This window comes from Alligator mississippiensis, chromosome 1 (genome assembly GCF_030867095.1).
Source record: "Alligator mississippiensis isolate rAllMis1 chromosome 1, rAllMis1, whole genome shotgun sequence".
NCBI lineage: Eukaryota > Metazoa > Chordata > Crocodylia > Alligatoridae > Alligator > Alligator mississippiensis.
In genome coordinates, this window is record NC_081824.1 from 217126220 (window position 1) to 217141219 (window position 15000).

Consider the following 15000-nt stretch of genomic DNA (forward strand, 5'->3'; position numbering starts at 1 on the left):
CTGATGTGAACTTCTTCCCCCTAAAAATCTGATTACTTAGTACTTTTGCTTTTATGAATTTTCTCAGTTTTGAGCAAAAATTAGCAGCTTGTGAGGGAAAATATCATCATATATAAACATATCTTACCTTTGAAGTCCACTTCTCCATTTCCATCTGTGTCAAATATGTCTATTACTCTCTGTACTAATGGATTCTGTTGCAACTCGGGCAAAGACATGAACTCTTCTACACTCAAGGAGCCAGAATTGTCCAAATCAAGCTTCTTAAATCTCTTTCCTAGACGTTTAATCTCATCCGCATCAACTAAAGGGGGGCAGGAAAGAAAACCTGTTCTCAGAAAAATTCACCACACACATGCAATTCATATTCCTCTCTGATGGTAAGTTGAAGGTACTTCTCTAACAGCATCAAAATCAGTATACAATTTTTTCGAAGGTTATATGCTACAGCCTCCATCTTAACTAGTTTCCATATTAAAAAAAACACAACTTTGGATTCACTAGGTTTTTATAACTTACCATATTTTCTTCCTGCACCAGCCATAACACATTTAACCTTGTGACTTATTAGAACTACCATATGCTGACTCAAAGCTTTAAAGGATTGATAATGCTTAGCTAATTCTTATGGTCACATGGCCCTACAATATAAAGAGACCAGACTAGTCCCGGTCCTGAAAGCAGTTGTTTCTTTTATTTACAATTAGCTCTATAAAGGCATAAACACAAAACCTGTCAATGATTTTCTAAAAAGCAAGAAACCAATTATTCAACCTAACAAAGTTAACCTAGTATTTTAGAAAATGCAAAATAGCCTTGTAATAGTTTTATATAAAGCAGAAAAAGCGCATGACAAATATAATTAGGCTTACTGCCACAGTGGAATACTTACTACATGAATAAAGGTAAGTATACTTACTGACAGATGCCCACAGCAAAACAACTGCAATTTTACTATTTAAAATACCCATAGTCTTTAAGAAAATGGCTTTGATCACCTCAAAACCAGAATACTCCAGAGAAGCATACTTAGTTTCATAGGGTCAGAGGGGACCTGAAGAGATCATCTAGTCCGACCCCCTGCTGTGGCAGGAAAGAGTACTGGGGTCAAACGACCCCAGCCCGATGTTTGTCCAGCCTTTTTTTTTTTTTTTTAAAAGATCCCTAGGGTAGGAGCCAGCACCACTTCCTTTTGGAAGTTGGTTCCAGGTCCTAGCCACCCCAACAGTGAAATAGCGCCTCCTAATGTCTAGCCTGAAACTACCCTCTGCTAGCTTGTGTCCATTGCTTCTTGTAACTCCCAGTTATTTCATCCTCCTGTTATTTTTCCCCTGAAATAAAGTGCTTGTGTACTGTTAGAAGATCAGATTATGTAACAAGTCCCAGGCATACAAGACAGAAAAGGGCCCCTATGCTCTGTTCACAGGTAACCCTTTGTCTAAAAGGGACCACAACACACACACTCTGACCTCTCTCACATGCATGTGATGGGAGCAGGGGAGATGAGTACACCGTCAATGCCTTGGCCACTGAAATAGCAAGGAATTTTGTTAGGTTCAAATAAGCTTAGATGGTTGAAGGTGGACTACACCCTGCACTACAAGAGGAGGTAACCCCCACCATCCTCACCAATCTGACTGGGGAAAAAAATCTTCCCAATACAAAGTCTGACAGTGAGTTTGACCCTGAATACATGACATCATTCAGTTCCTGAGAGGTGGGTTATAATTTATAAGCATAGCAGAACCCAGATACTTCACAAGGTCAGGCCCTTCCCTTCCCAATTCTCAAGTTTAAATTTAAAGCAGTGCTACTGGAGTGAAACATTTTGTTAATTTAAATCTTCAAGTACTATGGTAATAAATTTCACGGTAGTAGCTATAAAGAAATAAACATCAATAGTACATCCTTCACGAAGGAATAAACATTTCATGTCGTTAAATAACTTAAATGTTACTTAATTTGTGATGAAAACAGCCATAAAATTATTTCACATATTTTGTGGACTAATTTTGTGGCTTATTTCCTATTTTATTACACCATTAACTGCCCAAATGTCCAGCCAGGATACTCTTTAAAACATGACTAACTGGTTAATCAGGTCCTCAATGAGCTAGCACAGGGCAGTCCAAATGGCAGCCCACAGGCCACATGCAGCCCTTGAGGGGTTAATATGCAGGCTCCTGGTCCACGTACTGCTCCTCCCATCACAGTCCTGCTGCTGCTGCCAAAGTCTTCAGGCTTTATCCTTCATCTTCAGGGGGTGGGCATGGTCTGCAGGGCCAAGGAAGCCTGTGGCAGGGGTCTCTGAAAGGACACCAGCCCTGGTATGATGTAGCAGGGGTCACTTGCTACAATAGCAGGTGAGGCTCACACAGCACAGCGGAGTAAAGGAGTCCAGCATGATGCAGCAGGGCAGTTCACGCAACAGCTCATTCAGAGAGGGTCCCTGCCATTCAAATTCAACAGCTCTGATCTGACAGGTAAGACCAGCCAGAAGCAGATTTGAGTTCTTAGTGAAATACTATACATTTTATCCATCCTTGGAGTAAGTGATGCAGTCCTCCTAACCTTTTTACATTTGCATTCTTCACAATCTTAATATTTCTAAGATGCTAGATATGAAGGATATTTCCTCTTAAAGGGATGGTGGAAGAGGAAAGATTACAAAAGGTAATGCATCTATATTCTTTAAATGGAAAGGAAAAAAAACAGAGTCTAGGTCATATTAGCCAGGCCTAAGAACAATTGCTTTCCCAATCACTCTGCACCCTTTATAATCAGTTGCCTGTCCTCCTCGCTTTTTTAAGCCAAAACTAGGAACAGAAAATTAGAACATACATATATCTTTGGCTATTTCTGTTACTATGTACTTGCCACTAGCATACCCTGTTCCTGTTTCTTGGCAAAGAGCTCAGGGATCTCACTCAAGATACAAAGCTGACCATTGTAAAATGGCTTAGGCTGAATATGGAAGTATTCTCCATGGACAGTGTTATCTTCTGAACTAAGCTATATGCATGCCAAGTTCAAAACAAGCATAAAAGGAGATGTACGTTTTTTCTTTTCCCAAAACAGTCATGTTATAGCTTCCTTTTGCACATCTGCCTGTATGTAAAAACAGCATGACTGTTTAGGCCAGCCTGTCTGGCCCACTAGCATAACCTCTTCCAACACTGGTTAACTGTCTTATCTAGAAGCTAAAAGATCCAAAAGGTTGCAAGTCTATTACTGTATGGCAGGCTTCAGCTCAAGCTGCAGAGTTTAGCTTTTAAACTCAAAGGACCACAGGTTCATTCCCTGCAGGCAACCCAACCAATTTCAAGTCTGTGTACATACCACACCAACTATAACAGTTGTGGGCCTATGAACTTAAGGAAAGCTTCCATGACTAGTGGAAAATGTAGGCCACGCACAAAAGAATGGATGCAAGGAAAAGCTTCTTTTAGTCAAGTGCCAAGGTTTTAGAACAGGCTCCCCCAGAGGTGGTACAGTCACCCACCCTGGTGATCTTCAAACAGCATCTCGACACCCACCTTGCTGGGGTCATCTGACCTCAGCAGTCTTTCCAGCCCACGTGCAGAGGGGCTAGACCCAATGATCTGGTAAGGTCCCTTCCAGCCTCCAACATCTATGAAACTATGAAATACTGTACTGTTCTTCTATGCCCTTTAATTGGCTAGATCACACAAAAAGGTTTGTAAATCTGCTAAAAACTAAGGTATCTTGTCCTTTACTCCAAAAGGCAGAGACTTCTACTTAGAGATCCACTGGTTTCAATATCCAAAGACAACCAGTCCCAGAACATTACCGGCAACCAGAGCCTGGAGACCAGGTAGTTAGCAGCAGGTGTATGCACAGCCAAGGGAGAAAGCTAAAAACAATAAGGCCTGAAGACAACCTGTTGTCTACCAATCTGGCTGAAACCAAAATTTATCTGAGAGTTTTGTAGTTAATTTGTACTGGTACATGTTGACAAAAGGCAAAATGAAGTACTCTTCAAAAACAGACACTTTCCCCCACTGCCAGAGACTGAAAGGTCTGTTTTTATTTGTGATGAAAAAGACCACTCTCTACCCATGAACTTATCTGTACTGAACAATGGCTTTTTAATTTCAGTTTATATAATTAACCTTTGGATTGTTAATGTGCTGCATTCTCCACTCCATCCCCACCCAACCTTCTGCCCAGAATGAACACTATAAAGGGCATGGCCCTACACAGTAAGCTACCACACAGTGCCAAGAGAACGTCAAATGGCTCTAAACAAAATTTCCCCCACTCAGCTTTATTAAGGTGCTGCAAGGGCCACCACACAAATGAATCTCCACTTTTCATTAAGTGTTTCATATAGCAAAATGAACAAAACATCAAACAAAATGTTCTAGTTCCATTTACAGTGTGAAATTTCCCAAGCATCACCAAATAAAGCACTTGAAGTGTGAAAGTACTTTTCACACTTTTTTTTTTTTTTTAATAGTCTGTAAGTACCCATCACCAAAATTAGAAGCAGGCCCATGAATACTGGCCAGTATGATATACATTCCATATCTATGATGCGATTTTAAAAAAACCACCCATTCTCAACTCTCAAGCATGGATTAAGCAGGAGATTAGCATCAGGTATCTTCACCTATCCTTATGCCACAACTCAGACACTCAAACTAAAAATGTTTAAAAGAAGGTTAAGTGCATAGACAGGGTCATAAAGCTGGAAAAAAACCATGAAAGTGGGCAGACAGCAGGAAGCATAGTACTGTATGAAGAAAGACAAGATTAAGAGCATTTAGCAAGAATAGGAGAGCACAGGATCTCAAAGCAAATATTAAACTGGAAAGTGTCAGAGAACAGATTGTAAGGAGGACCAAGAAGACTAGTAACAAATGGTTGTGAGTGGGGGATCAACTGGAAAGAAACCAAAGAATGGGCAAAGGACAGAAGCTTTTGGAGAAGTTATCTGTGTGCTTAATGCTCCAAAAGGCCAAAAAGAAAAGTTAAGAAACAAATGAACAGAATAACTATTTAATGAGCAAGAATGGAAAAAGAAAGAACACAATGCAACAAACACTTTAGAAAGAGTCATCTAAAGTGACAGAGGTTAGAGCAGTGGCCTCCAACCTTTTTAAGATGAAGATCACTTTTTGAAGTAAAGGTCAGTCCATGCATTAAACTTGGATTAACAGCTTCCCAGGGCTTAATCTGGGCAATAAAGCCGTGGTTTTGGGCCACGCAGCATTCTGCGGGGAGGGGCGGGACTAACAGGACCCCTCAGCCAGAGGTGTGAGGGGCTCATTGTACTTGACCTGCAAAAATGGCTGCTCAGACTGCAATCTGCCCACAGAATTAATTGGCAGTTGCCTTGAATTCAGTAGACCCCTACATCAAAGTTATTGTTCTGCAAACCATCCTCACAACAAGGTGGCACATTCCACCTCAAAAAAAAGGGCACAAATTTCACCACTCCTAATTTTCATTTTGTTCCCTAAGAATTTTACAGCATTAATATGCACATTACTCAAACTCTAAGAAATGAACGTGTGGATCTGCTGCAACCCGCACTTCATGAGAATGGTTACTTTCTCCAAAAATTGGCTACAAAGCCAGGATAGCTGGTAGCTACAAGCAACAATTCTTGAAATTTAAAGACTGAAGGAAAACATTAAACGCCACGACTAGGGATATATCCCAAACTGCCCAAAATATTAATTATAGATGGTAGAAAAGAGTATCCTTAATCTAAGCATGCACTGACGCCACAGAAAGGGTTTAACAAATTCTAACCTAGTTGAAATAATGTTCCAGTGAAACCATTGCTTTAACAGGTCCTGGCAGTGAGAAGCCAATACACTTTTCACAGACTTCTCAAAAGTACAACTAAAGAATATTAACAAGTGAAGTGTGTAAACCAATTTGAAACAGTTAAATAACTTAAACCAACAAGATGTCTGACGAGTGTCTCGTAACATCCTTCATAAAAAGGATGCTCACTGTCTTTAATCAACTAAAGGGACCAAACATTGTCAAAGGAAATACAATCCAAAGATTTCACATGTCCCGAGATTAGACAGAACATGGATTTCCATGAGAGTTGTAGACCACAAACATGTGATGAAAAGAATGAGGATCAGAAAAATCCTGAGGCCGTTCTAAGAAATGTTTTCATTACTAGTGTGCTGGAGTTGTCCAAAAGTTCATTGTTGACCAGCTGTATTCAATTATGAAAATATTCTCCATTCCTATGCAATGGTAATAGGACAAACAGTATTAAGCCAATTAGTCTTGCCTTTAAATTTACTATGCTGGCATAAACTCTTACTAACACACAGCGGCAAGGCTGAATCAAAGGGGACGTTTCCCAAAAAGTCAGTCAAACATGGTGATAAGCTTCTGGATCATGGCAAGTATGTGCAATGAGAAAGAAGAGAGGGGATTAGCAATGACTGAGACTTCCATTTTGCTCAAAAGGAAGAATTTCTGTTTTAGGCATGCTTTCATCTCTGGTTTCAGCAGTCATAAAAGGAGCTAAAGAAATAAAGATAAGCATAAAAATAGTAGTTTAGATTAGAGAGGTAACCTAAAGAAAAAACAAAGATTACCTGCAAGATATCAGAGCAAAAAAGCAGCAGTACAAAAAGTTTGAAAATAAAGTTCTGTTAAAACTGGCTATCCCTGCTCTCTATCCTATCGCAAGCTTCTTTCCCCAGACACTCTGCCAAACCACTGGCTAACTCTTCCCATACTTTTTATGCAACATCATCTTAAATTATTAAAAAGTAAATGAATGGATCATCAAGCTTTGGCAATTTCTCCACTATAAAACTTACTATTAGCCCAGAGGAATAAGACAAATTTACCAAATCTAAACACGTTTAACCTCACATACAGGCACTTAAGGTGCAAGTTATTTAGGGCCTACAAATTAATCCTATTGTTTCAGAGTCTAAGTTGTTGCTTGCCCTCTAAACTGGGGGTGGGCAAAATACAACTCATAGGCTGAATCCAGCCTGCCAACTGACTATGAGCCCGTGGCTGTCCCCATGGTGCTCCACATGGGGCCAAGCCCCCTTGCCCGCTTCTACCCGCACTTGCTGACAGCACCACCCTGGCAGCCACCTGGGTTCTGCTTAGCTCCCCCTGCCTCCATTGGCTCCTCCATCTCCTCCTGCCCCAATGCACTGCTCTGGGCAGCAAGTACTGTGGGGAAACAACAGCAGTTATGGGGGTATGTGCTAGGCAGCAGATGCCCAGCTGGGAGGGGGGGAGGGTGGGGGGGCAGAGGGCAAAGCTGCAGCTGGGCAGCTCCTGCCCCAGTGTGTGGGGCTCCAGCTCCAGGCCGCCTTCTACCCACCCCATCCCTTCTACACACAACATACAAGAAGGGATTGTATCTTGTGTGTAGAAGGGATGGGGTGGGTAGACTTCATTTTGAGCTATTATACAATCACTTCTATAAAACAATACTAAAAAAAAAGACAAAAAATATTTTTTTAATAAAATTAAAATATTTCATAGCAAATGTTTAATTTTGAGTAAATGATGTGTTTTTTTTTTAATCCATAATCTGTTAAAATGATATCTTCTGAAAGATTTTGTGTAACCCTTGACAGCTCACCATAACTTGTTAAGTGGCCTGCCAGCTGAAATAATTGCCCACCTATGCTCTAAAACAGCAGCACTCTACAAAATGACTGACATTCTTTGTCCCTGTTTTTCTTTATACAGCCTGTATCCCAGGTGATAGGTTGGGGACTTCAGCCAAAGCCACCCAAGGTAATCAGCCAGAACACAGTTCCTCTGCCAAGCAGAGGTTTTCCTGAAGTTTTCCTTATGATGCACCACAAAACTGACCTTTTTGTAGGCTGAAAATTAAGAGATGAATCCTCCCTCATTGCTTACTACCCACACTGGAATACAATACATCTACAAACAGAAGGGTCCCAAATTCATTTCTGAAACTAGTTCTCTAATTCTGTGAACTTTGTAGTGTTAAAGAAATTACATTGTTTTAGTGTCAATATTAAGTTTAACACATTTGCTTGAGTTTTAAAAATCTATCGCTCAAGAAAAAAGGGATTATCGTTTAGTTCACTTTTTCCCCCCATATGAACTGATAGTTTTTTAAATAAATTTCAGTTCAAGTAGGATTCAGGTTAATTATATATGATGAGTAATGGGACTTTTATTAATGATATTAATTTTACTCCAAATCTTTAAATATTGGAGTAAAGGTTTTATAAAACTGTTTAAGGTTAGTCTTAGAAAGCTTGATTACTCAGTTAAGCAAGATTGAATGTAGTGATTACTAAATGCAGTGTTTTATCCAAATTAGAAATACACTACTGTATCATAACCAATATTCAGGTCTTGTCCAGTATTTTTGCTTATACCAACTACTTCAGAGGACAGCGCCAGGAGAAAGGCATAATGAAAACAACAATACTAAGCCAGAGGGTCACAAAAATATCTTTGTTACCTTTGGTGTTCAACAGAATGTTTTCTTTGCTATTTCCAGTTAGCATGACACCATACTTTATTTATGCAAGTTTGTAATAATTTTAATTACTAGTCCATTAGCATCAATAAAATCCTACAAGTTCATAGGTTAATGATACACCACATATGCTCAGCAACAGTTTTCTAAAGATAACAGCTTGTGGAAAAATGTTTATTTAACAAAAATGCTTGAACTGCCAAAAAATTGATGGGCAATGGTTTTAGGCACTGTAACTAGAATATTCCATAGTATATCTATCTTTATAAAGTATTTTAAAAAAAGGTTATTAATAACTCATTGAACAAGACTAAAGACAGAGTTTAGGACTTATTTAATTAAAGTGCATTTTTGTCTGTCCTTTCTTCCGTTAATTTCTGGTGTAATCTACTTGTTAAAACATTCTTGCCATAGGAGTTTAAACTTTCTAAGTCTACTGTTTATATGAAACCGAGTGGCATATTGTTAAACAACAGATTTCCGAGCAACAGAACTACTCTCCAAAGTTAATTGTTTTCTGTTAAAGGAATTTTCTCCTCTAATCCTCTTGAAAAGCTACACAGGATTGATCCATATGGAATTCTTCCACACATGCACACAGACCCTTCTCACCTATGGTAGTTTTGCTTCTTCTGTACACAACTTTTTTTCCTATGTCTAGTAATAATTTGTTGTCTGTCCCCGCTCCACATCCTCCACAGTCTCACAAGATTCAATTCTCCATCCTTTAACCACATCTGGGTTAGACCCTGAATGGAATACGAGTCATGGAATACCAAAATTTTTGCTACACCCATGCAAGTTCAATCAGAAGTATTTGTTTATTCCAACTATGTAAAACAGCCGTTACTATCCAAATGGAAATGATGACTGGTGATAGCAGCTTGCAGTGATTTTACTGACAGAACCAAGAACCCAAGTGCTATCCAGAGAGCAAGAAAAAAGGGTATTCCAGGGAGGTCCTAGCTCACAGCAATAAGAGCTCTGAAGCAATAAAGGAGAAATTAACTTTTCACATTAACTGAAGCAGTCTGAGATTGTGCATTCATCTGTGCTCCTTGAGTGCTGGCACGAACAAGCATTCTTCTAACTCTACATTGTAGAGCAGCATTTCCCAACTAGTGTGCCATGGCACACTAGTGTGCCATGAGGCATGTCCAGGTGTGTCACAGAATTTTGGGCTGGAGTCATGCCCCCCACCTGCTGCTGCCACAGACACAGACACAGACCCGGGGGGGGGACACGACACCAAAAGGTTGGGAAACTGCTCTAGAGCAGTGATGCTCAACTTTTTGGTCCTGTGCCCTGGCATTAGGGCCCTGCATTGCTTCGGTCCAGCCCCATGTGCCAGCACTGGGACCCACACCACCTTAATGCATTAGACACAAGCTGGGGAGTTGAGCATCCCTGCTGTAGAGGAGAGGTGGCTAACCTGGGGCACATCTTTTACAAATGGCACGGGCAACCTCTGTTTGAGACACATGGCAGAATGAGTAAGGGACAGAAAGCACAGTGGCAGAAAGGGCAGGAAGCAGAAAGCTGATCAGCAGATAGGGCAGGAAACACAAAGCAGAGCAACCAATTAGGCATGGAGCACAGGGCAGGGAGCAGAAGGCAGAACAGCAGATAAGGGGGGGGGGGGGGAAGACTGTAGTGGAACTTAGGGAGGGTGCAATACTAATTTGTGGCATGCATGCCAAAAAGGTTGGCCCCCACTGCTCTAGAAGCTTTTTGCATAATAGACTTCCCTAGCTGGCTGAAGTGAAGATCCAAAACGCATATTTTCTGCCCTTCTAAAGCTTTCAGTAGCATCAACTCTCCGCATTTTAAAGAAATATGGACTAGTTTAAAAGAAAGCATCTCTACTACCACTGTCATAAGAATTTATAGAAAATATAATGTGAAATATACACGGAAGCTAATGTCTCATCAAACCTTCTGCTCCATTAGTTAGTTGCCAGTCTTCACAGAAAGAGACCATCTACTAACCATCTACTGCTAATTTCTACTGGAGCTTCCAGAAGATGCAACATGGCTACAGAGATACTGGCTTTTAAATGGCCATTAAGAAAAAAAACTGTCTACTATGGGCCATCTGGAAATAACAAATTATTCAACAGTTTAAGTGAAGAAAATTTAACTATTAAATTTCTGCTTGCTTTCATGTTTTCACTTTAAAGTTCTTGTTAGGAACTCCAATTTCAACAAAATTAAGTACCTTCCAATACAAGAAATAATATTATTTAAAAAATTATCTTCAGTCCCAGTAGCTAATTTAACAGTTGACTGGAATTCTACAAACTTAATAATAAAAAGAAAGCTATTTTGCATTCTAAATTCTTAGCCCCATCCTGGGTAAGATTAGAGAATTAAAGACTCTTTGTTCTAAAGCCACAAAACATGCCCACGAGATTTTCAGAGACGTAAATAGTTTTATTTAAGTTTAGTTATTTGATACCCAGGTTGAGCCTCACAGGTATTCTTTCTATAGGATGGTGATGGGGAAAAGGAAAATCAATACTCCAACCCAGAAGGTTTTGAAAGATTTTGTTCCTGGCAATTTTGTTCATACGTGCTAACTGGTGCCAAGATACTAGTATAAACAGGCACTACAGAACTGACTTATTGACGTGCAAAGAATTTTGTTACAAACTGGTTCTGAAATGTGCTGCATGTTTAAAAAAAATAAATGTCACAGAAAAGTGCTAATGACATTTTTCCAGTCATCATAAGCCATGGACATGATCACTGTGCCATAAATAGTAAGGTCAAAATTTAAAAGCTACATTGAAGTTAAGCTCCCTGAGATCACTTCCCTATTGAAGACTACCATCAACTTCAATGAGATCAGGCTTCTTAAATCTTATTTGTGTGTCCAGATAAGTATCAGATTTTTCAAAGTATTATGCACCCTGCACGCTTTGTGGGAGAATACAGTGAACTTCCAATAATCTGAATCCTTACCTAGGTGCCTACTTTAGTACTTAGAAACCTTGCCTATATTTAAATTTAATGAATAAGCTGAAAGATGTATCAATGACAGTAAACAGTTTACAAAGTTAGATTTTCTTTTTAAAAAAATACAAATCTGAATTTTTGAATTCATCAGCCCAAACCTGTTAAAAAACAAAACAGAAAAAAACCCCTCTAAACTCTGGATAGCAGTTGCGACAAGAAAAAAAAAAAGGCACTAAAATGAATGTTAAATTTAAGTCTCACACTTATTTAAGAAAAAAAAATGTTTCCTGAGGAATCAAAATGAAGAACACTTTCAACCAAAGCTCTCTCTTCTACCTACAGTCTTGTCCAATTTACATATCTAGTGTTTCAGAGTAAGCAACCAAGACAGCCATGTCAGTCTTTGAGATCAAGTTTCAAAAAGATGATGCCCTTGAGAATACATTAAACCACTTGTCTTGTATATGCTTACACACAGCTGGCCTAATCCTCTTCATTACCTAAGAAACTGTAATGGGCACATCTGAAGTTGGAAAAAAAAATACTGTTCTCACATGGTCAAATAAAGTATATTATAAATTATACTATTTTCTTTATGGTTTTTTGCCGTGATAGAAATTCTATACAACCTGGTCTTCAGAGTGTAAGATTATTAAAAAGTTTAGTAATGTCCTCTCAGCCTCAAAAACAGATGCCAAATGAGGAAACTTGTTACATCTCTAACCCATTTGGCAGCTGGAAGTACGATTATTTCAGAGGTAGGCACTATTAAATGGTGCCTTCTTGGCTACTAACGTAGGCCTCCTATACATGTGCAGGGAGCTGGCTCTGACGCATTAGAAATTGAATCTGCTGGAGCACTTAAATAAACATGCTCCTGTAGATTCTGGCATCACATGTATTAGCATCCCCGCACCAAAAAATGGTGGCAGGGTGCTCATTCAATGAGCTTTAGTTCAAAGCGCCCCATCACCATTTTTCAGCAGGGGACACTGATACATGTGACGCTCAAGCACTTAATTAAAAACACTCGCTAATTAAAGTGCCCCCATGCAACCCCCCAGAACACACGTAAAAATGCCCTTAATGTTTGTTACCCTTTTCCACCATAAATGAAATCTGTACCTTTTTTTTTTTTTAAGTCACATATACACCATCTGCATTTCTCCATTACAAATATGTTTTTTACTTTAAAAAAAACTTCTTGTACAGTTCTCTTCTATGTGAAGATTTATTAAAATTGGCATCTTATTTTTGTGAGACTAGGGAGCTCTAATGAATGGAGTACATTCATCATAATTATGATGCAGCGCACATCAACAAGGCACAGACCCCTTAGATGAAGTACTACTAATTGGGGAATCTCCCAAAAGCTTGCATATGCGTCTTGCACGTAGAATTTCAACAGCAGACTGTTTGTTGACTTCTTCAGACTTAACTGCTTGAAAGCAGTATGCATTTTTAGCATTTATATGAAGAATCAATTAATTATATGACCACAGACTGATACCAATACAGCTATCACCAAAGCCTCTGGAACACATTATATTTAAGGTGCGATTAATATGTTAATTGAACCATACATAGAAAGAAACAGTGATAGACTGTTTTAGAGCATTATAAAGCAGCAATGCAGCCACAAAGGTATTCCACGTATTTTTGCCTGGCACCATCATTTTCACATGTAGAAGCCCCATGCCAATGCTGACATTAGGCTGACTGTCAGCATCAGCACTGGGGCAGTGGTTGGCATCATGACTGGGCCAGCTCTGGTCCCACTGCTGAAAGTGGACTGCTGGGGAAGCAACTTGCAGGGTTCCACAGTACATGTGTGGGACAAGGCAGGGGGGCTGTGAAGCAAGACACTTTAAGACACTGGGTCAGGCAGGATGACTGCCTTGCCACACACCTCACAGGGAGCTGTAGAGCAAGGTATTTTAAAAATCCTAGCTACAAGGACCCCCAGTACCAGGGAGAGACTCCCCAATCCCAGGTCCCTGTATGCTTCTGGGCTGTAAACACAGTACTTAAAAGGTCCTGCCACACACACCCATCCCCCCCCCCCCCCCCCCCCCAGGATCAAAGAGAGGGTCCCTGTGTACAGGGACATGTGCAGTTTTTGGACAGCCCCAACACATGGGAACCCTGGGACTAGGGAAAGGCTTCCTGACCCTGGGGTCCCCATGTGCAGGGATGCCTAAAAACCATGTGTGCAGCCCAGGCTACCCAATCCCAAGGTCCCAGGAAGGAGCCCCTGGTTTACAGGTGCCAGGGTAGGGGAGTAAATTCACTCAAAAGTGACATAGCAGGAAGTGCAATTGTTGGAATGGAGGATTATTAGATCCCATTGTCCCACTAAGAGGATATCTGTCAGTCTCTCAGAGGTATAACCTATGGAGACAAACTCATGATCCAGTCTGAAATAGTTTCATCTTTGGACTTGCTGAATTCTTTAACTAGTGAGTCATCTCCTGTCAAACACAAGGGCAGATGGGAGAAGAGGATCAGATCATCTGCTGTTACATATCTCAGGTAAAGCAATTAGTCCTAGGTTGCCTAAAGCAGTGGTTCTCAACCTCTTTTGTACCAGGACCCATTTGTAAAACATTGACAGCCCATCCCAACCCAGTGCCCCTCACTCCCAACCCCCTGTCCCCATGCTCCCAGGCCGCAGCCCCCCCAGTGTATAGGTTGGAGACCCCCCAAGTAGTCCTTTGCATGCTGGAACAGCCTGCAAGGGAAAAGCCACAGCTTCCCATGTTCTTCTCCTTTAAAGGAGAATCCATTTTTAAAGTTTGTTCATAACCCTTGCAATACAGTCTTGAGACCCAGTTTTGGGTCGTGACCCACAGGTCGAGAAATGCTGGCCTAAAGGAAGTTCTATTTTAATCTGTTGTTACCCAGGTTTCTATCGGTGATCAGCTATATTACGCTGCTTAGGGTGCAAAACAGATGTCATTTGTCCCTAAAGACTAGAATCCACTGTTCAACTTGAAGTACCTGTGAAGCATGCCAGATCAAGTGTGCTGGCACTTTTATGCCCAGGACAATGTCTAAGTTAACTGCGCTTCATACAAGTCAACTGCAAGTCATTCCAGGGACAAGCCTGTCAGCTTGCGTGCTCTCAAGGGCCACCTGCTGTCAGAAGAGCAGCAACGCGGCTTGGACAGGCTAGATGCGTAAATGGCTTAATTTCTTGTGTTACAATTCAGGATAGAAGCCAGAACAAATCAGAACTGCCTCAAATGCAACTGCTTGTGGAATCCTATGGGGACACCTTTCCTTGCTGTGCTATAAAGGAATGTCCCAAGGTAATCTAACTACAAGTTTCCCCCATTCAAAAAAGTACTAATTTTTGGATGCTGAGAATGGCTTGGCTGTCATATGGTAGGGACATTTGGGGCATTTTTTGAAGTTTCTAATAATCCCTCCAACTCTCCTAGGGTTAAATAATAGGAGTTTGAAGAAGCTGCAGTTGTTCTGAGGCACAAAGAAAAGATTTTGCACCAATGTTTTCTGCTCTGCTAGAAGAACACATTGCCATTACAAAA

General features: G+C 40.4%; 1 protein-coding gene across 2 annotated transcripts in view; it reads right to left on the reverse strand.

The window, feature by feature from the left end:
* The window catches only part of PPP3R1 (protein phosphatase 3 regulatory subunit B, alpha), a 66925-nt gene that overhangs the window by 6727 nt on the left and 45198 nt on the right, over window positions 1-15000 (reverse strand). For both annotated transcript variants that reach the window (XM_059720026.1, XM_014595037.3), the window contains one exon: window positions 128-304. In XM_059720026.1, coding sequence (XP_059576009.1) covers window positions 128-304 — 177 coding nt within the window. The remainder of the gene's footprint in view (window positions 1-127; window positions 305-15000) is intronic.